The sequence below is a fragment of the Trichosurus vulpecula genome, chromosome 4 (assembly GCF_011100635.1).
Source record: "Trichosurus vulpecula isolate mTriVul1 chromosome 4, mTriVul1.pri, whole genome shotgun sequence".
NCBI lineage: Eukaryota > Metazoa > Chordata > Mammalia > Diprotodontia > Phalangeridae > Trichosurus > Trichosurus vulpecula.
The window spans coordinates 434922976-434941584 of record NC_050576.1 but is presented as its reverse complement, the minus strand read 5'-3'; the positions used below and the strand labels follow the sequence as shown (position 1 = coordinate 434941584).

The window sequence follows — 18609 nt, the reverse complement described above, 5'->3', positions numbered from 1 at the left end:
TTGGATGGAGTCCTTGTTTTCATTCCTCAGTTCGCCTCTGTCTGCTTGTTAGGGCCCTCCAGCCAGAGCAGCCCTCAGGATGTGTGAGGCGCATGTCTCGGTGCACGTGTGTGAGTGTACGTGAGTGCCTTCACACATCTCAAGAACTGAACCAGGTTGAGATGTCACTGCTGATGTGTACCTCTGAGGAAGGCCAACAAAGACAGGCTTTGGTATTGAGGGGACCATTGACAATGGAGCTGCATTGTGTGTGCACATATGTATATACAGAATAAATATAAAGGGACTAAATCTAAATGCATATAAAGCAGCTCCATGCAGGTTAGGGAGGGTGGGCACTGGCAAGTGGGAGAGCAGCAAGGCTTGCTAAAGAAGGCTTCTAAGGTGAGTCTTGAAGGAAGAGAGCAACTCTGAGGGGAGATGAGTGGGGGTGAATTCAAGGCAGGACAGTGTCATATCTGAGGGGCAGAGGGGGAGCCAGGTTGGCAGGATCACAGGGTGCAGGAGGAAGAGCAATATCCAATGATGCTGGGAAGGCAGGTTGGTGAATGCCAGGGCAGAGATTCAAGGACATCACCTTTTCTTCATAGTAACAAAAGGTTAGAGCCTTCAAGAGATGCTCGTCTCCATAAAGATGGTCATGGTGCCATCCACAGATACGTTTATTCTCACTAAGGGCTGGCATGGGGAAGAGGGAGCAAACTGGCAGAGCCAGATCCCCAGGTCTGAGGAAGGGGTATGGTTATCAATGTTAAAAGTTGAGAGGCTGGAAGATGGTGTTGTATATGGTCCCCCAAAATGGGAAGAGCTGGAGACCAAAGTTAGATCAGATTAAAGGAAGCCTTTATCACACAGGAAGCCAAGGGTTTGAGCTGGGAAAACCAGAGAACCCAGAAAGAATCACCAAGCAAGAACCCAGCGATTAGTGAGAAGTCAAGACAAGAGCATCATTCTAGAGGCAGGGATGGGGTCCTAGGCCAAGCACTGAGCTGAGCCAATGCGTCCTCGATCAGGAAACAGAAAACAAGCTAATGATACTTGTTACTTCCTAATGGTTTTATGAGCTGGCCAGGTCCAATCAGAACCTTATAAGGTGGGGTTCTAGAAATCAAGACAAGAATCGATGGGGAGAAGCTAAGCTCACTGAGGGCAAAACATGGTTTGTTTTTGTCTTTTTGTCCTCAGTGTCTTGGATGAAATGTATGCTTAACAAAGGTTTGTGGGATGGATGGATGGATGAAAGGTGGAAAAAAGACAACAACAACATATTTTGGTCCAGTTTAAGAGAAACCTTCCCACCAAGTAAATCATCCAAGAATAGAATTTGCTTCCAGTAGTGAGCTCCCTTCTATAGTAACAACAAAAGTAGTAGCCAGCATTCATAGAGCACTTTAATGGTGACAAAGCACCTTCTATGTGTCATGATCATTCCATCCTCACAACACTGCTGTGAGGCAGGTGCTTTAATTGTCTCCATTTCACAGATGAAGAAACTGAGGCTGAGAGGTGAAGTGATGCAGCCAGGATCATGCAGATTGTAACAGTCTAGGGGAAAATTCAAACTCAGGTCTTCCTGATTCCAAGCCCAGTTCCCCATACCGTGTAGATTCTTAACCTGGGGGTCTGTGAATTTAGTTATTTTTGCGCACTTTTTAATATTTGGGTAACTCTTCCAATATCATTACTCTCCTTTGTAATTCTGTGTGTTTCATTTGATATATATAAACACAGTATTTTAAGTCAGTCTGCTGGTTCACCAGACTGACAGAGGAGTCCATGACACCAGAAGGGTTAAAAACCCCTGGTCTAGAGAATACTATAGACGAGATTCCTGCTGAGTTATGAGGTTGAACAGATGTGCTATAAGGTCCCTCCCAAATCCACACACTGTTATTAATCTAGGCATTCTCTGATTTGGAAGGAGATGAAGTTGACCCCCCCCACACATACACATACATGCACACATACCCCATTTCTTTCCCACACAGCTCAGTCCCACACAGACTCTGTGCTTCCAGGCCCCTGGCCCTCTGCTCTGGCCTTGCTCAACAGCTGTCTGTCCCTGCAGGGGGCCCGCTGCTCTACAGCCACGTGAAGTTTGTCTATAACTCGGAACAGCTGAACGGGACCCAGCGGATGCTGCTCGATAACGTCTTATCGGAGGAAGAATGCAGAGAGCTTCAAAGCATGGCCAGCGTAAGAGCTGAGGATGCCAGCCAGGAAAGCTGCTTGGTGTCAGTGCTGAGTGGAAGGAGCTCGAGGACTCTCTTCTTGCTTCCCTCCTTCAGCTTTGGCTCCTTCAGGCCAGGGCACGTTAGCTGGGGCCCCTTAGGAGTGAAAGATCAGGGGAGTGTTTTGTGTTCAGCTCTGGAGGCCATCAGAAGCCAGGAAGCCTCCAGAGACAGGTGACAAGGACTGTGAAGGGCTCTGTCATGGGAGTGGTCTTCACCTGAAGAAAATGAGCAAGCCTAGCCTGAAGAAGGGGATGACAGGGCAGGCGCTAGAAAGCAGAAGGGTAATAGCCATCTTTGAGGACTTGAGAAGTAGAAGAGGCATGAGATTTGTTCCACTTGGTGTAGTGCATGAAAATTTCACAGGATTGGATTTAACCTTCACACAAAGAAAATTTTCTCAAGTCTAAGTGCCATCCCAGTATAGAATGGACCCTCCCTTACTGGTGGTCTTCAAGCAGAGACAGAAGGCAATATTTGGTAGAGGGTACCCCTTATCTGATATGGTTGAGGTTGGGTGCCCATGGAGATGCCTTCCATTGCTGTGATTCTCTCCAAGTCTTTGGGGCTGTGTGGCAGGTCTTTGAGTGGGAGAGATGGGTCCAGGACTTCTGGTGAAGGAGCCTGGCTCCCACTTACCTCCCCTGGGGCTTGGTGAAGATTTAGAGGCATATATGGGAAAGAGAATGCCATGAACATGTGAGATGGCACTGTCATTCTTCCTAACATGGCGCTGTCTCTGTGTTTTGCTTTCAGAGAATAATGCTTGCTGGTAGTGGATACCAAGGGGAAGTTTCACCCCTCACTCCCAATGAGAAATTTGAAGGTGCTACCATCCTAAGAGCCCTCAAGGTAAAGGATTCACTCCTCAACTGAGATTCCTAAGGGTCCCTCCAGTGGATGGGAGATCCAGGGAGAAGATTCTGAAAACGGGGCTTCTACATGGCCTAGTGAAGTCAGCAGACATTCCCTGGTCATTTTTCAGGAGGCATGATTGACTAAAAGCTAGGCCAGCTGAGTTAAAATCCTGCCTTACACACTTGCTACAAGTTTGGCTCTGGACAAGTCGTTTAGCCTCCTGGGACCCCAATTTCCTTATCTGTAAAGCGGGGATAATAGTAGTCACTGCTTCATAAGCTTGCCATTAGGATCCAATAATCTATGTAAAGTACTTTAGAAACCTCTTGGTAAATGTTAACTGTTAGTAGTTTTTAATAATAATACTCTGCTAACGCTCACCCCTGTGGCCAACAGACCTGCTCTCAGGCCAGGAGACATCAACACGGTAGATGTTGAGTGTTCAGTAACCTTCCTGGGGCCCCACAGACCCCCTCAATCAGAGTCCCTGCAATATTCTTGTCCCAGGCCTGGTATTTCAGCCACCATGGGAGTTTCTCTTCAAGATTTCACCACCTAGAAGGCCTTCTTTCTTGTCTCTCCAAATGATTCCCTGGGTACCCCTAGATGCCTTGAGAAGTTAGTTGTCCTCATTTTATAAATGAATAAATTAAGGCCTAGAACTAGGTAAGCAATCCCTTGGTAGCGTTTATCTAACAAGATTATGAGAGGCAAAGGACTAGATTTAGAGTCAGAAGCCTGGGTTCCCTCTGTTAATTGTGGGTGAGTCATATAATTTCCCTGGCCCCATATTTCTCATCTTTCAATGAGAAAAGGTGGACTAGATGAACTCCAGAAGCCCTCCCAGCTCCAAATATCTGCTTGGCAAAAGATCCATACTGTGTTTCCTTCTTTCCTGGCAACTCAGTGGTTTCTTATTTCTCTTCAGTTTGGCTATGAAGGCCGAGTGCCCCTGAAGAGTGCAAGGCTCTTCTATGACATCAGTGAGAAGGCCCGAAAAATTGTCGAGTCCTACTTCATGCTGAACTCCACCCTCTATTTCTCCTTTACTCACTTGGTTTGCCGAACGCCTCTTTCAGGTGAGATACCAGGGCCAAAACCCTGGTGGTTTCTCTATTAAATTTAATGGAAATGTCTTGGAAAATAAACTGTAAAAAAGAAACTAGAGGATGGTTTTTCTAGAGCTCAAAAGGCTTTAGAGTGGATGGTTCTTCCTGAGCATGATTTCCTCCTTTTTTTTCGACTTTTCATTTTTGTTCAACGAAATTCAAAGCACCAGCTGGGACATTTCTTCCTCCCTGTGTGTTTCTCCAACATAACTAATGGATTCTGTGCATGAACTCCAAAATCCTTTCACTTAATCATACTCTTTTAATGGACCATCTTTTCCTCTGCTTTATAACCTCTAACCAGTTCTTTGCCCTTATGGAGACCTTCAGTCTCTCTGCCCTCAGTCATTTCCCAGGCCATCAGCACTGTTTTAGCTACACCCTCTTCCCTTGCCTATCTCAGCCCCTTGGCCAATAGATTCAGCTGTCCTCTTCACTTGTATCCCTTGTACCCCTACCCAAGCCCCAACCTTGGATCATTCTCAGCTTCCACTCTCTTCATTCCTACCCACTGACCGCTGAATGAAGCTACAGAAAATCTTGCAGCTGCTGCCTGGGTCTGCTTTCATGGTCCTTAATCTCGCCTGGGTTCTCACTGCACTAAGGCAATCCTCTGATGGATCCACTCTCCCTTACACCACTCTGGTGCTTCCCACCCTTTTCATCCCTGCCCTAGTCTCCCCACCCTTCCCCCCTCTTGCCTTCTGAGTTGAGGATATCACCACCTACTTCACTAAAATATGTGAAGCCATTTACTGAGGGCTCCCTCTTCTCCACTTCCGCTCAATTCACACCATTTGGATGCTTTCTGCCGCTGTCTCCTCTTTGACTCCTTTTTCTCATGAAGTAGATGCTCTTCTGGCCGAGGCATCCACTTGCATGGACCTTTGATCTTGTCTCTTCCTGTGTTCTCCTGCTGATTCTCCCCTTTGTCACCCCCACTGTCTCTCACAGTCTTTCCCAAATATGGCCTGGCTTCTTTCCTGCTGCCTATAAACACATCCATGTTTCCCATAAGCCCTAAAATGACTCCACTTGATCCAAGAACCCCCTCTAGCTAGCATCCTAAATCTTTCCTATCTTTCTTGACTAAACTTCTTGAGAAACCCATCTTTATTCATAGTCTCCCCTTCCTCTAGTCTCCCAGCTCCTAAACCCTTACAATCCACTTCCAACCAGACTGAGATTATCTTCTTTAAAGGTACTGATGGTTGCCTGACAAATTCCACGGCCTTTCTCCCCTTAATCCTTCTTGACATCCGGGAAGCCTTTGCAATGCTGTCATCATGTCTTCCTCGACCCTCATTCCTCTCCATTTCAGGGAGACTCTCCACCTTCCTGTCAGACCCCTCCTTCTCAGGTTTCTTTGCTGGGTCTTCACCCAAACCATGCCCATTAACAGTGAGTATCCCCCCAGGGCTCTGGCCTTGGCCCTCTTCTCTTCTCTCTCTGGATTCCCTCACTCGGTGATCTCATCATCTCCCATGACCTCCATGATTATCTCTCCTTCCCTTCTGCACTTCCTTATTCCTTACAAAGGCATCATCCTGCCAGTCACCCTGGCTCGAAACCTCAGCCTCCTCCTTACCTCCTCACTCACACTCACTGACGATTTAATCAATTGTCAGCTAGGTGACACAGTGGCTAGAGTGCCTCTCCTGAAGTAAGGAAGGCCTCAGTTCAAATCTGGCCTCAGATACTAGTTGTATGGCCCTGAGCAAGTTAATTCAGCACTATTTGCCTCAGTTTCCTCACTTGTAATATGTGCATAATAGTAGCACCTACCTCTCAGGGCTGTTGTGAGGAACACATTAGATACCAATTGTAGGGTGTTTAGAACACTGCCTGGTGCTGTAGAAGTGTTACCTATTGTCACTACTACCACCACCATCATCATCATCACCACCTTCCCTATGCCTCTCACATATGTCCCCTTCACGTTGCCCCCACCCTAATCCTGGTACTCTTTACCTTTCACGTGGACTATCGCAACATCCTTCTGTTTCCTCTCCTCACTCTAATCCACCCTCTAGCCAGCTACCAAAGCGATTTTCCTAAAGCCTGGATCTGTGTCCCCCTTGCTACTCAGAAAGCTCCACTGGCTGAAGCCTTTCCAGAGCCCACTCCCCTTCATGGACTCTGATCCGGCAACCCTGGCTTCCTTTCTCTCCCTCACCCAGGACACAGCATCTTTCAGTCATTGCAGTGGTTGTTCCCCCTCCTCCACCCCCATACAGGGCTGTTCCTCTGCCTCCTGTCTTCACTGGACTCTCTCAAGATCAGCTCCTGCCTTTCCTGGGCCCTCCCGGCACTGTGACTCCCATGGCCCCTTCTCTCTAAGCTGACTTCTTATCACGCTGATGATACCACATACGTACATAGCTCCTTATAGGTTGTCTTGCTTATTAGACTGTAAGTTTCTTGAAGGCTTTTTTTCTCTTTGTCCAGAAGTTTTTATTCCCTTCCCCTTCGCCTTCCCTTTCACCTTCCCCCCACAGCCCTGTATTCTTTCTCTCTTGCTCTCTCCCAGAAAGGCAGCCGATCTCACAAATGCAGATCGTGATCTTGCCTTTCTTTGTGTCACTAGGATCTGTCATACAGCAGATGCTTAATAAATGTTGTTGGCTAACTAGGCAATGGTTCCCTCTAACCTGAAAGGACTTATGAATGGATCCCTCATGGGATGCTGGGGAAGAGGATAGAACGGCACCTGTAGAGGCAGAGAGACATTAATTGTCCTCTCCTGTCCTTCATCTTCACCCACAGAACTTAATCAGTCTTTCAAAGCAAATGACATAGACACTTTCTTGATGGGTTTGAAATGTCATCAGTGATGGAACTCTTTACATGTGGTGCCTTCCAGCATGAGATCCAATCCTGAGTTTGTCCCCTTTTCATTTCTAATGGTTCTCTTTTCTTCCCCACTCCAAGTGATGTAAGTGAGAGTTGATAACGAGAGGATCCCATGCCACACCTCTGCCGTTCCCACTGGTTGGAGGGAAAGCTGCCCCCTCCCACTACACCTCGTTTCACTCTTCCTTGCTCTCCTCTTCTGCCAGATCAGCCACAAAACAGGGACGACCTTAGCCACCCCATCCATGCTGACAACTGCTTCTTGGACTCAGACACCAACGAATGCTGGAAGGAGTTTCCTTTGGCTGCGAGGGATTACAGGTACCACCTGGGATTGTCAGAGAGCCCTAGAAATCAGAGGCAGGAGAGGTTCCACCTGCCACTTAATCCTCCTCTCCTTGGAGGGTTGGGTGGCACCAAGGAATGCTGGCTAACCTTCATCCTGGCTAACCAAGCCCATTGGACCAATGAAGAATGACAGGTCAGAAAGGGTGGGAGCTCATATGAAGCACAGAAGGAGCAGAAATAGGAGTGGTCCTTGGCTTTGCCAGTATCTCTGTGTCCAATTGTCAGGATTTTGCCACAATTCTTTCTTCCACAAGGGACTGATCAGATCAAATCAAGTCAACAAACATTTATTAAGCACCTGGTATGTATCAGGCACTGTGCCAGGATCTAGGGATACAAAGAAAGTCAAAGAGAGGGTCCCTGCCCTCAAGGAGTTCACATTCTAATGGGAGAGACAACAAAGAACTAGGTATATCCAAGACCTATACAGAATGGATGGGAGGTAATCTCAAAGGAAAGGGGCTAGTGATGGGGAAGTCCAGATAGGCCTCCTGCAGAAGATAGAACTTAAATACTTTCTTGAAGGAAGCCAGGGAAAACAGGATATGAAGATGAAGGGGCAGGGCATTCTAGGCATGGGAGATAGCCAGAACAAAAGCATGGAGATTGGAAATGGAGCATCGCCTTGGAGGATTAGCAAGGAGGCCACTGTCGCTGGATCATGGTGTACAAGAAGGAAAATAAAGTACAAGAAGGCCAACCAGGCAGAAAAGGGTCCAGGTTGTAAAGATTTTAAAAGTGAAATGGAGGACACTTGACCCTATGTATAACAGGGAGCCACTGGAGTTTATTGAGTGGAGATTGGGCTCCAATGGGCAGAAGCATGGGCTGATGGCTCTCACTTTGGAAGATGAAAGGGAGATCTGTCGGCATGCAGGGAGATGTATAGAAGACCATTACATGATCCAGTGGCAAGGCAATTGAGGTCTGCACCAGGGTGGTGACTGTGTGATGTGAATGGAGAAAGGGGGAACATATGTGACAGATGAAGGTGACAATGAGAAGACATTGGATAGGCTAGATAAAGACAAATGAGGGTTTGAGGGAGACCAAATCTTCAGTCCAGGAGTGTGGTGGCCCCTCAGTAACAGTAGGCAGACCAGGACTCACCTGAACTGGACTCTCCGGGTCACAAAAATTGCATGGTTGGTGATGCTGCCAGCCAGCCTCACCGGGGCCTTTGTCTTTCTTCTCACAGTGCCATCCTCTATATGAATGAAGACTTTGAGGGTGGAGAGTTCATCTTCACTGGAATGGATTCCCAAACTGTGACTGTAAGTAGCCTTCCTCTTGGATGCCTCGCTCTCCTCCCGGCTCTGACCATTTCCTAGAACTTCATAGCCTGGTTCTTTCCATCCCTTTGGGGCCCTGATTATTGCATCTCTTTTGCGGATTATGGGTAAAAGAGGTCCTGTGAATTCAGAACTCCAAGGTTTGAGCTGGAAAGGAACCTTGGAGATGTCGCCTCCTCCTACAGAATGTAAGCTTCCTGAGGACAGGGACTTTACCCTATTGTTTCGAATCTACAGCATCTCGGACAGCGCCTGCCACATGGAAGATTAATAAGGGAGTACTTGTCATTTGATTGATGGATGATTTGGTCTCACTGCCTCATTTTACAAACAGGAAGTAGAGGCCCAGAGAGATGGAGTGACCTCCTCAGTCACACAGCTATGTAGTGACAGAGCTTGGGGAGCTCTCCCAGTGCTTGGCCAACACTCATCCTGCTACATGGTTTTCCAAACATGACCCAGGCAGTCCTCCCAGAGCAACGTTGGAGTGTGCCTCATGGCCTTCTGGGGCATAAGCTTTGCCCCATGTTTGTGGCTGTGATGGAAGCAATAGTGGCCTCTCATCAGGGGAGTGCTCATGGCTTTGGGGAGTCATCTACCTCTGAGCGCATCTGCTCTGTCTTCATAGCGAGAGACCAGTTAAAATGCACCAAACCTTAGCATTTCATGGGCTGACTAGTACCTCTGGAAATATGCGCCTCTCACCCTTACGGATGGCATAATTATACTCCTAGAGTCTCTCAGCAGATAAAGGCCAGGGAAATCCTTCTCTTCATCCTTCAATAGCCCAGCTGAAGCACGGGTTCAGTCACACCCTTTGGGGCGCACACAAGCAGAATCCCAGGGTAGCATTCTGTCTATTGGAGTAGAAGGGACTCTGGGCTCTCAAAGGCATCATTGGAGCACAGGCTGTGATAGTCCTGCTAAAGATCCAGGCCAAGCCTTGCGGTGGATAACAGGATGTGAGTTTCCTGAGGACCATCCTAGCAAATGTTAAAGAGATTGCCGCCTCCCTCCTGCCCCCCCCCCCCTCCCCGCCCCAGAAGGCTGGTCTCTGGGGGATGATTGTTTTTGGCAATAGCAGCTCTCAAAAACCAATCCTCTAAAGCCTAGGGAGTGTGATCTGTATTAGTGGAGAGAGTGCAACGATTGATAAAATAAATCGTGGAGCTTTGAAGTCTAAAATAAATGAATAAAAGCAAACAAATCAGGTCTCCCTGAACCTGACTAGAGCTGAGAATGCAATGGCCTTGAGAAAACATTTTCTTGGCTGTTGCTCCCTCTAGGGGCTAAATTTGTTAAAGCTCCGAAGTTACTAGAGAAAACAAAGCATGGTAGATCCTGCCCAGCATAGGCCCCCGGGATTTTCCAAATCGTGCTGACAAGGTTTTACTGGCAGTTCAGATCTTTGAAATATTTATTTTATTTTTAAAAAATTAAACTTAAATTAAATCTATACTAAATACTATGTTTAATTTAACTTAATTTTAATTGAAAACACAACACTAAAATGTTTTATTGGTGACATTTAAAAAAAGTTTCTGCCACTTGTGAGTGACTCTAGGCAATGTTATCCTCCTTCGGTGAGGTGAGGGGTAATGTTTAGGCAAGAACAACAGGTAACATCCTGCCTGCGTGTCTGCTCCTTAATTTGTATCTCAGCATTGGGGGGGAGGGGGTGGAATAGGGAAATAAGCCTTTATGTAGCACCTACTGTGTCCCAGGCACTGTGCTGTGTGATCTTTGGACCAATCCTATGAGGTAGGTGCTATTATTGTTTTCCAGTTGAGGAAACTGAGGCAAACAGGTGAATTGACTTGCCCAAAGGCATACAATTAGTAAGTGGCTGAAGCTGGATTTGAACTCAGGGCTTCCTGACTCCAAGCACAGAGCTCTAACCAGGGTGCCCCCAGTGCAGGACCTCTATGGCCCACGATCCCAGGCAGCATGGCCAACCAATGAGTTAATGGATCCACAAGTGCTTATTAATGCATCCCATGGGCCATACTTACTTGGGGCTCGGTGTGAAGAGCAGCAGCCCAGGTGTCAGAATTCCTGCTCTCCAAATCCTCCTCTCAGTGTCTAGTGATGCCAGGCAAGGTATAGCACCCTCTGGCGTCCCTCAGTGTCCCTCTGTAAAGGAGGCAAGGAGCACGTTCCTGTCGCCAGTGCCCTGCCTGCTGGGACCTGAAATCTTTCCATTTCACGTCCTTTAGTAGTATGGTGGTCATTGTCTAAATTGTTGTCCTCCCGCCCATCTGTTCTTCAGAGGCCCTTCCTATTATGTCCATTCATTTTAATAGCAATAAGTTTTGAGAAGTGATAAATAAAACTGATAATCAAGCAATTTAATTAAAGAAAAGATAACTCAGAAGACCGGAGTTCAAATCCTGACCCAGTCATTTACTGCCCATGTGACCTTGGCCAACTGACTTTCCTGCTTTGAGACTTGTCGGAAGTGAGCCGGTACCTAGAACCTGAGTCTTGGGCTGACATCAATCAATCAAAGAATAAACATTTATTAAGCACCTACTATGTGCTCAGGGTTACAGTAGGAGCCTAGCCCTTTAGATCTGAAAAGTATAGTTGAGAAAATCTAGTCCAAGTCTCTCATTTGACAGATTTAGAAACCAAGGCCTAGAGCAATGATGTGACTTCCCCAAGGCAAGCCAAGCCAGTCAGTGACAAGGCTAGGATTCAAACTCAGATCCTGTGACTAGTCCCAGTGTTCTTTCCACTACAATAGTCAACAAGCATTTATTAAGTACCTACTGTGTGCCAGGTACTTTACTAAGACGGAGGAGACAAAGAAAGGAAAGAGACAGTCGTGGCTGTTAAGGAGCAGTAGCCTAAATGAAGTGGAGCGGTGTGATGTGCAAACAAGTCTGTACAAAAAGGATAAAGACTGAATCCGCTGGAGATAATGGAGGCAGAGGAAGCATGCCACGCTGCTGGTGTTAAAAAGCCTTATAGCACAGACTCCGCCTTCATCGATGATTCACCATTTCCTTTGACTTTAACTACACAGGCAAAAATTTGTCCTTTCCCAATATGCAGTTCATTAGGAGAGCTTATTGCAGCCAGCTCACCTAAGTGCCAGCTCCTGAATGATCATCACAATGAGTCCTGCAAGTCAGAAGCTTAGTCTCTTCTCTCCCCCTGCCCACGTTAGCAGAGATGCCCCAATCCCAGCAGCTCCTCGAGTTTCCATGCACCGAATAAAGTTGGCCGTGCACACAGGGTGATACCAAAAGAATTGCTCCCATCCAAACCTCGGGCATCCTACCATTGTGGGGCTTTAGTGGAGCACCATGTGGGAATGTGCATGGTTGGGTTGTGCCATTCTTAAAAAGCTCATTTGCTTTTTTTTCCCCCCAGGCCTCCATCAAACCAAAGTGTGGACGTATGGTGAGCTTTTCCTCAGGCAGAGAGAATCCTCATGGGGTGAAGGCTGTGACCAAGGGTCAGCGGTGTGCTGTGGCTCTTTGGTTCACCTTGGACCCATTGTACAGGGAGCTGGTAAGTTCCCCTTGTGATGCTTCACAATGATCTGCAGTGGGTCTGGCTTGTTCCACACAGGCCCATCTCGTAGAATTCCTAAACCGGGTGAATTCTCAAGAAAAGTATTTCCTTTCATGTACGCTAGAGACTGTAACATTTCAGAGAAATGTTTCCCTTCCTTTCTTAGCTCATGAGGATCATGTTGCCAGGATGGCCAAAATGTTTAGTGCAGGATTCACTTCCTCTCATTTCCATTTAACAAACATTTAGTGAGCCACCTCTACGTGCCAGAATGTGTGCTGGGTACTGAGCATAGAAAGACAAACCAAAGAGACTGATGTCTCACTGGAACAAGAGATGGCCACTGTCCTAATTCCTGAATCCTGCTACTCAAGGCTTCCTCTTTCAATCCTTCTTCGATCTAATCTGTTTTCTACACAGTTACCAAAATAATCTTCCTGAAGAATGAGTCTGAAGAACTCACTCCTCTGCTCCTGAAACTTCCTTGGCTCCCTATTGCCTTAAGGAGATAAGCTCCTAATTCTGGCATTTAAGAAACATGATCTGATTCCAATTTCCATTTACCTCCTTATTTATCGTTTTTCCCATTCACAGACTTCCCTAAAGCCAGACCAGACCCCTCATTGTTTGTTGATCTCCTGCCCCTTCCACTTCTAATGTACATACACAGTTTGCCTCCACTCCCCACCACACACACACACACACACACACACACACACACACACACATCTGTAATGCACTCCTTCCTTACCTTTCCTTCCAGAATACCTGTTTGCCTCTAGGCCTTCTCACTTACTGGCTGAAGTTTCCCCAGGTCCTTCTCACCCCAGATAAAGATGTTTTCTACCAGCATTTTGCCAGCATCTTTCCTTGGCTTTCTTCATACCAGCCTTGTATTATGTATGTTATCCATACCCCTCCACCTCTTCCCTGCCCAAGGGAAAATAGAAGCTTCTTGAGGACAAGGAAAGTTTCATTTAAGTCATTGGAACCCCATTGCCTATTATGGTGCCTGGTACCCAGCAGGTGCTTAATAAATGCATGGCAGAATAAATTAAATCCCAGGAAGAGGCAATTTCCCAGATTGCACCACGACTCGAGGAATAGCAACTCTTCCATATTGGCAGGGGGTCTGTTGGGGTCTCACTGGAGGCTGCTTACCCTTAGGAAAGACTGTTTCTGGGACCAGTCCTCAGTAGAGTGAAGAAAGCATGGTGCTTGGAATCTGGACCAGAGTTCAGCTCCTGCCTCTGATCCTAAATTTGTGACTGGGGGCAAACATGAACTTCTCAGAGTGGAGCTGGGGTTCTTGCATTCTAATTCCAGTACTTCCCTGAGCAAAGTGACCTTGAGCAAAGTATAAAAACCTCTCTGGACCTCAGTTTCCTTCTCTGAAAAGGAGGACCACCAAGGTCTCTTTCTCTTCTGCATTCAGGATCCAATTACACTCAGTTCCCTGACCTATAAAATACATAGAAACTCAATTGGTTAGACCAACCTCAAGAGCCCCTCATGTTCTAGATTTGGAGGTCCTGTCCACATCCCAGCTTTCATCATCAGATCCCCAAGTACATTGCGAGCCAGCTCCCACAGAACTCGCCAGTACTGCCCACTTTTGCCTCGTGATCCACTCACAGGATTTTGTGCCTGAAAGTTCCACGGAGGTCACCCAGCCTAGTCCCCTCATTGGAAAAAATCTGCAACAAAAATCCAGACCAGTGCAATGACTTTTCCATTCATGAGGTACCCACAGATGTCCTGACCACACCATCAGCTCCTATGAAGGGCACCTACAAAGGGGCCGAGAGGCCCTGTGTGTTGACCTGTAATCTCCTTGGTCTCTCCTGCCTTTTACTTGAGACTCAGCTTTACTAGGGATGGGTGAACAGTGAGAGGCAATGGAGGTGGTGGAGGCCCCTGGGCTCTCAGCTCTGTCAGTCTCCCCAGAGGGTCAGGAGGCCCAGAGGAAGGTCCCAGCATGGGGGTGAATCCCCAGAGTGGCTACAGGTGGGTATCCCCGAAGGGCACATCTGCATGGATGGGAGCACGGAACCACTCGAGTTTCTCTTAGAATCTTCACAGCCCAGTTTGCCCTATGACATCAATAAGTCAGAAAACAGCAGCAGAAAAGTAATATGCCTCTCCCCATCATAACATCTGAGTTCCAGTTCAACCTGAGTTTTCTCCATTGATAGAAAAATGCTGTTGGATCCCAACGCTCTCTTCCATCTTTTATCGGGGAGCAGCGACATCTCGTGGTAGACGTGGGCAATGCTCCTAAAGTCTTCAGTCGTCGCTGTGCAACCCAAGGGGATGGGGTTGCTTGGCACCTCCATTCTTTTTTAACTGGTCCTACTCAGCAGTCACACATCAGTTACTCACTGACTTTGGCACATCTTGCCACCTCGCGCAGCTCATCTAGCCTAGGGAACACACCAGCCAAGTCAACAAGCATTGTTTAAGCTGGGGACACAAATAAAGGCAAAAACCCGGACCCTGCTCTCAGGGTGGGAGGGGCAACAGTCTGACAGAGGAGACATTCTGCAAACAGCCATGTACAAATGAGACAGGAGGAACAAGAGATGGCCTCAGCAGGATCTGCCTGCTGGGGTGGTTGTAAGAATCAAACGAAATATTTGTCAAGTGCTTTGCAAGTCTTAAAGGGGTATACAAACGCTAGCTAATCTGTTAAATATGATGATGATGATGTCCTAACCCTTCAGAAAACAGGAAGCATTTTCACATCCGTTTCACAGATGAGGAAACTGAGGGTCAGAGTGACCTACCCAAGGTCATACAACTAGTAAAGGCCTTAGGCTAAGCTTTTTACCCACATCTCCCTGACATAGTGCTAGGTGCAGTGTCCATGCCCTGCCTCACTTAGATGTTCAGACATAGTAGAGACAGGGCCGTAGGTAATCCCAGGTGATCCCAGGGGTCAGAAGGGACCTTAGAGGTGCCTGGTCCTCTCTGTAGCAGATGTCCTGCTTCTACTTGATGGGAGTTTTCTGGCCAATGCTTGATGGAGGGCCTCCTACTTGTGAGAGTGCCCATCTCACTTTGCACTGGAGCTCATTGTTTATTCGAGTTTTCTTTGTTTTCCCTGGACACCAAGACTCAGTTTTTTTCCCTGACACTTGGCATGGAGGCTGATGGTTCTCCCATCCAAAGCCACCCAGAATAAATGTCTTCTCCCTAAAACATCATATTCTTCAGACCCCTGAATATTCAGATATAACTAAGCCTTTTCTATTCTCCAGATGAAACCACCTCAGCTCTTTCCACCAGTCCCCCCATGGCCTGCTCAGGTGCCCTGGAGACCCCTCCCCAGCCTGCTCAGGTGTCTTGGAGGCCCAGCCCTGGTTTGTTCGCCCTGCTGCCAGCCTCCTCTGATTGTGATTCTGTCTCCTCTCACTTCAGGGCACTGGCTTGGAGGAGAGATTTCCTATTGGGATGATTATTTAAAAGGAAAGTTTGGAGATGATTCATAGGCTTAGCCATAGAGATATATGTTCGTGCAAATATGTGTATAAACATATATATACTATATACATATAAATTACCTAGGTAATATCTATACAATACATTAAATATTATTTATTATATTATTAAATATCATATTGAAATATATACATTTTAAATACACATATCTCACTACAATAGCAGCTAATTGGATGAGGGGTTAAAATGAACCCTGGGTTCCATGGCTCCCATACACCCTCCGCTGTCACAGGGAATAGTAAGAATGGGTACCATTTCTATGGCTCTTCCTATGTTCCAGGTACTGGGCTAAGAGCTTTCCAATCATCCTCCCATCTGATCCCCACAGGGACCCTGGGAGGTAGGGCTATTATCATGTAGCTAGTGAACTGAAGCTGGATTTGAAGTCAGGTGGGTCTCCCTACTCCAGGCAGCTCTACCCACTGCCCCACCTAGCTGAAGAGAAGTCTAATGTATCTCATGCACACATTTAATTGTTCATTTTAATTGATGTTAGGGCAGTAGCCTGCCTGACCTTTTCTGTTCACATAATCATCATTTTTTATTTGTTTCATTGATGTCTTTTATTTTTATGGCACCACCATCTCCACCACCCAGAAACCTCCCCTTGTAACAAAGACGGTTAAGCCAAAGACAGCAGATGTTTCAGTATGTTCAGCTTTGGGAATCCATAGCCCCCCACTTCTGCAATGAAAGCAGTGTGGTCTCACAGCAGCCTAAGAGATGATATGGCCTTTTGAGGATGGAAGAGAAAGCCCCTGGGGTCAGTTCTTGTGGTTCCGGGGCTAACTAGTTATTCAGATGCCTCCTGAGTGGCCAGGCAGCAGCTGCCTCTGGTAACACTGAGATGGTGCTTACAAAGGCTCTTGTTTTCTCTCTTCCAGGAACGACTGCAGGCAGATGAGATGATCAGACAGTGGAATCATGAACAGAGCATCAACCCCAAAGATGAACTATAACAGTGGACAAGAGTGTTCTATCAAATATTTATTTAATAACATTAATCTTATTAGAACCTTTTATTTTTGTACAGAGTCTTGGTATAAATGAATGGGTTATTATGAGTCTCCAAAGCCTCCCTTTGGTTGCTGGGGACCCTTTGTCTCCAATGCTTCAGTCTTGACTTGTTGTCAGTGCATCTTTTAAGAATTAAGCTATCATTCAATCAACGAGAATGCATTAAGTGCCTTCCACAAACTGGGGATACAGACACAAGATCCAAATAGCTCCTGCCCTGGGGAGCTGACCTTCCAATCCAACATGCATTTATTTTTATTAAGTGCCTACTCAGTGCCCAGCAATGAGCTACGCTGCTAGGAGTACAAAGATAAAGTCCCTATACTCCAGATGTGCAAAAGGAAAAGCAACCCCCCTCCCTTTCGTTTGCTGAGGATCTCAAAGCCCCAACAGGGAGGGTCCCCCCTTTCTCTCCTTGGCAGAATCCCAAATATGGAAGCTCAGAGGTTTGAGGTGCTTTGAGCTGTGTAAGTTCATTTGAGCTTCACAACAACTCTGGGTGATAATTTGCTCACTGTAGCCACTTTATAGATGAGGAAAGAGGAGAAGAGGTGTTAAGGAACTTGCCAGGGTCTTACATCTAGTCAAGTGTCTGAGGCAAGATTCGAATGCAGTCCCACACTCTATGCACTGTGCCACCTTGATGCCATTAGGGAAAGAAGCTACCAAACCATTCCAGGCCAAGGAAGAAAGAGTTCCCAGCCTTCCAGGAGCCCAGAACCAGGAAGCCAATGCTGGTGTTTACACTGCAGAACTCAGAACCTGCTCCAGGAACATGCATGTCATGGCCGGGTTTCTTCTCCTGTGTATCCCTGGGCCAGATCACTTCAGACAATTTCCCTGATCATTTTCACCACCTTTTTAGCGGGGGCTGGGGGGGGGTCTTCCTCATTTTTGTTACTGTACAACACATTCGTGCTTTTGTCTGAATCTGTCAATAAAAAGAAACTTTATTTTAACATTGGTATTCTCAGGGTCTCTGTCATTCCTTCCATAAACATTTGCCCACAGGCACCTACAGTGTGAAGAGTGCTGTAATGGCTGCTTGGTCAACAACAATGCAAACATTAAGCACCTACTATGTGCCTGGCATTGTGGTAAGTGATGGGGATACAGAGAAAGGCAAAACTGATCTCAAGGCAGGCAGACAAGCAGGCAGGCATTAGGCACCAAGCATTTACAAAACCCTTAGTATGTGCCCCACTGTGATGAGCAATGAGGATATAAAAAATAAGCAAAAAGGAAGACAACTCCTGCCCTCATGGAGCTGACTTTCAAACAAGGCAAAACAAACAGAAAAGAGGGAGTGGAAGAGAAAAGGTCCTTATGTGGGGGCACATAGGCCAAGTAGAGAGAGTCAGGAACACAAGGCAGGGGTTGAAGTGGGACTGTGCTGAGTCCATTTCCAAAATGGCAGCCCCAGAAAGAACTCACCAATGAGGAAAGAGTATGGGCTTGGCAAAGGGATGTTCCAGGATGGGAAAGCTCCCGGAGATGAGGGAAGGGCCAAGGTTAGAAAAGTGTGGGGTGAAGGAGCTCCCACTCCATTACTGCTAAGTAAGGCCTGGCCCCTGCCTTCAAAGAACTTTCAGGCTAATAGAGTGTGACAAAACAGCTGTGTAATAGATGTAATAAAATCAATAATAAAAATAAAAGAGAAGGTAATAAAAATTAGAATTAAATCAAGCACACAAAAGAGTCCAAGTGTCTTAGCGAGTTATATGAGGAAGAAATCTTCTATCAAAGCTGTTTGAGAAGGTTAATGGAAGAGGTGACATTTTTCTTCTACCAAGATATTCAGAATCATATTTGAAGGGCATTGAATTCCAGACAAAGGAGTCTCTTCCTTATTTGATAATAGCTAGTATTTATATGATA

The 18609-nt window shown here is 46.6% G+C and overlaps 1 protein-coding gene across 1 annotated transcript in view; it reads left to right on the top strand.

Annotated features, from left to right (window-relative positions):
* The window catches only part of P3H2 (prolyl 3-hydroxylase 2), a 155216-nt gene extending 137571 nt beyond the window's left edge, over positions 1 to 17645 (top strand). Inside the window, exons 9-15 of the mRNA XM_036755841.1 lie at positions 2069 to 2196; positions 2988 to 3083; positions 4018 to 4168; positions 7258 to 7372; positions 8598 to 8673; positions 12070 to 12210; positions 16599 to 17645. Coding sequence (XP_036611736.1) covers positions 2069 to 2196; positions 2988 to 3083; positions 4018 to 4168; positions 7258 to 7372; positions 8598 to 8673; positions 12070 to 12210; positions 16599 to 16673 — 782 coding nt within the window. The 3' untranslated portion in view covers positions 16674 to 17645. The remainder of the gene's footprint in view (positions 1 to 2068; positions 2197 to 2987; positions 3084 to 4017; positions 4169 to 7257; positions 7373 to 8597; positions 8674 to 12069; positions 12211 to 16598) is intronic.
* Positions 17646 to 18609: the final 964 nt, after the last annotated feature.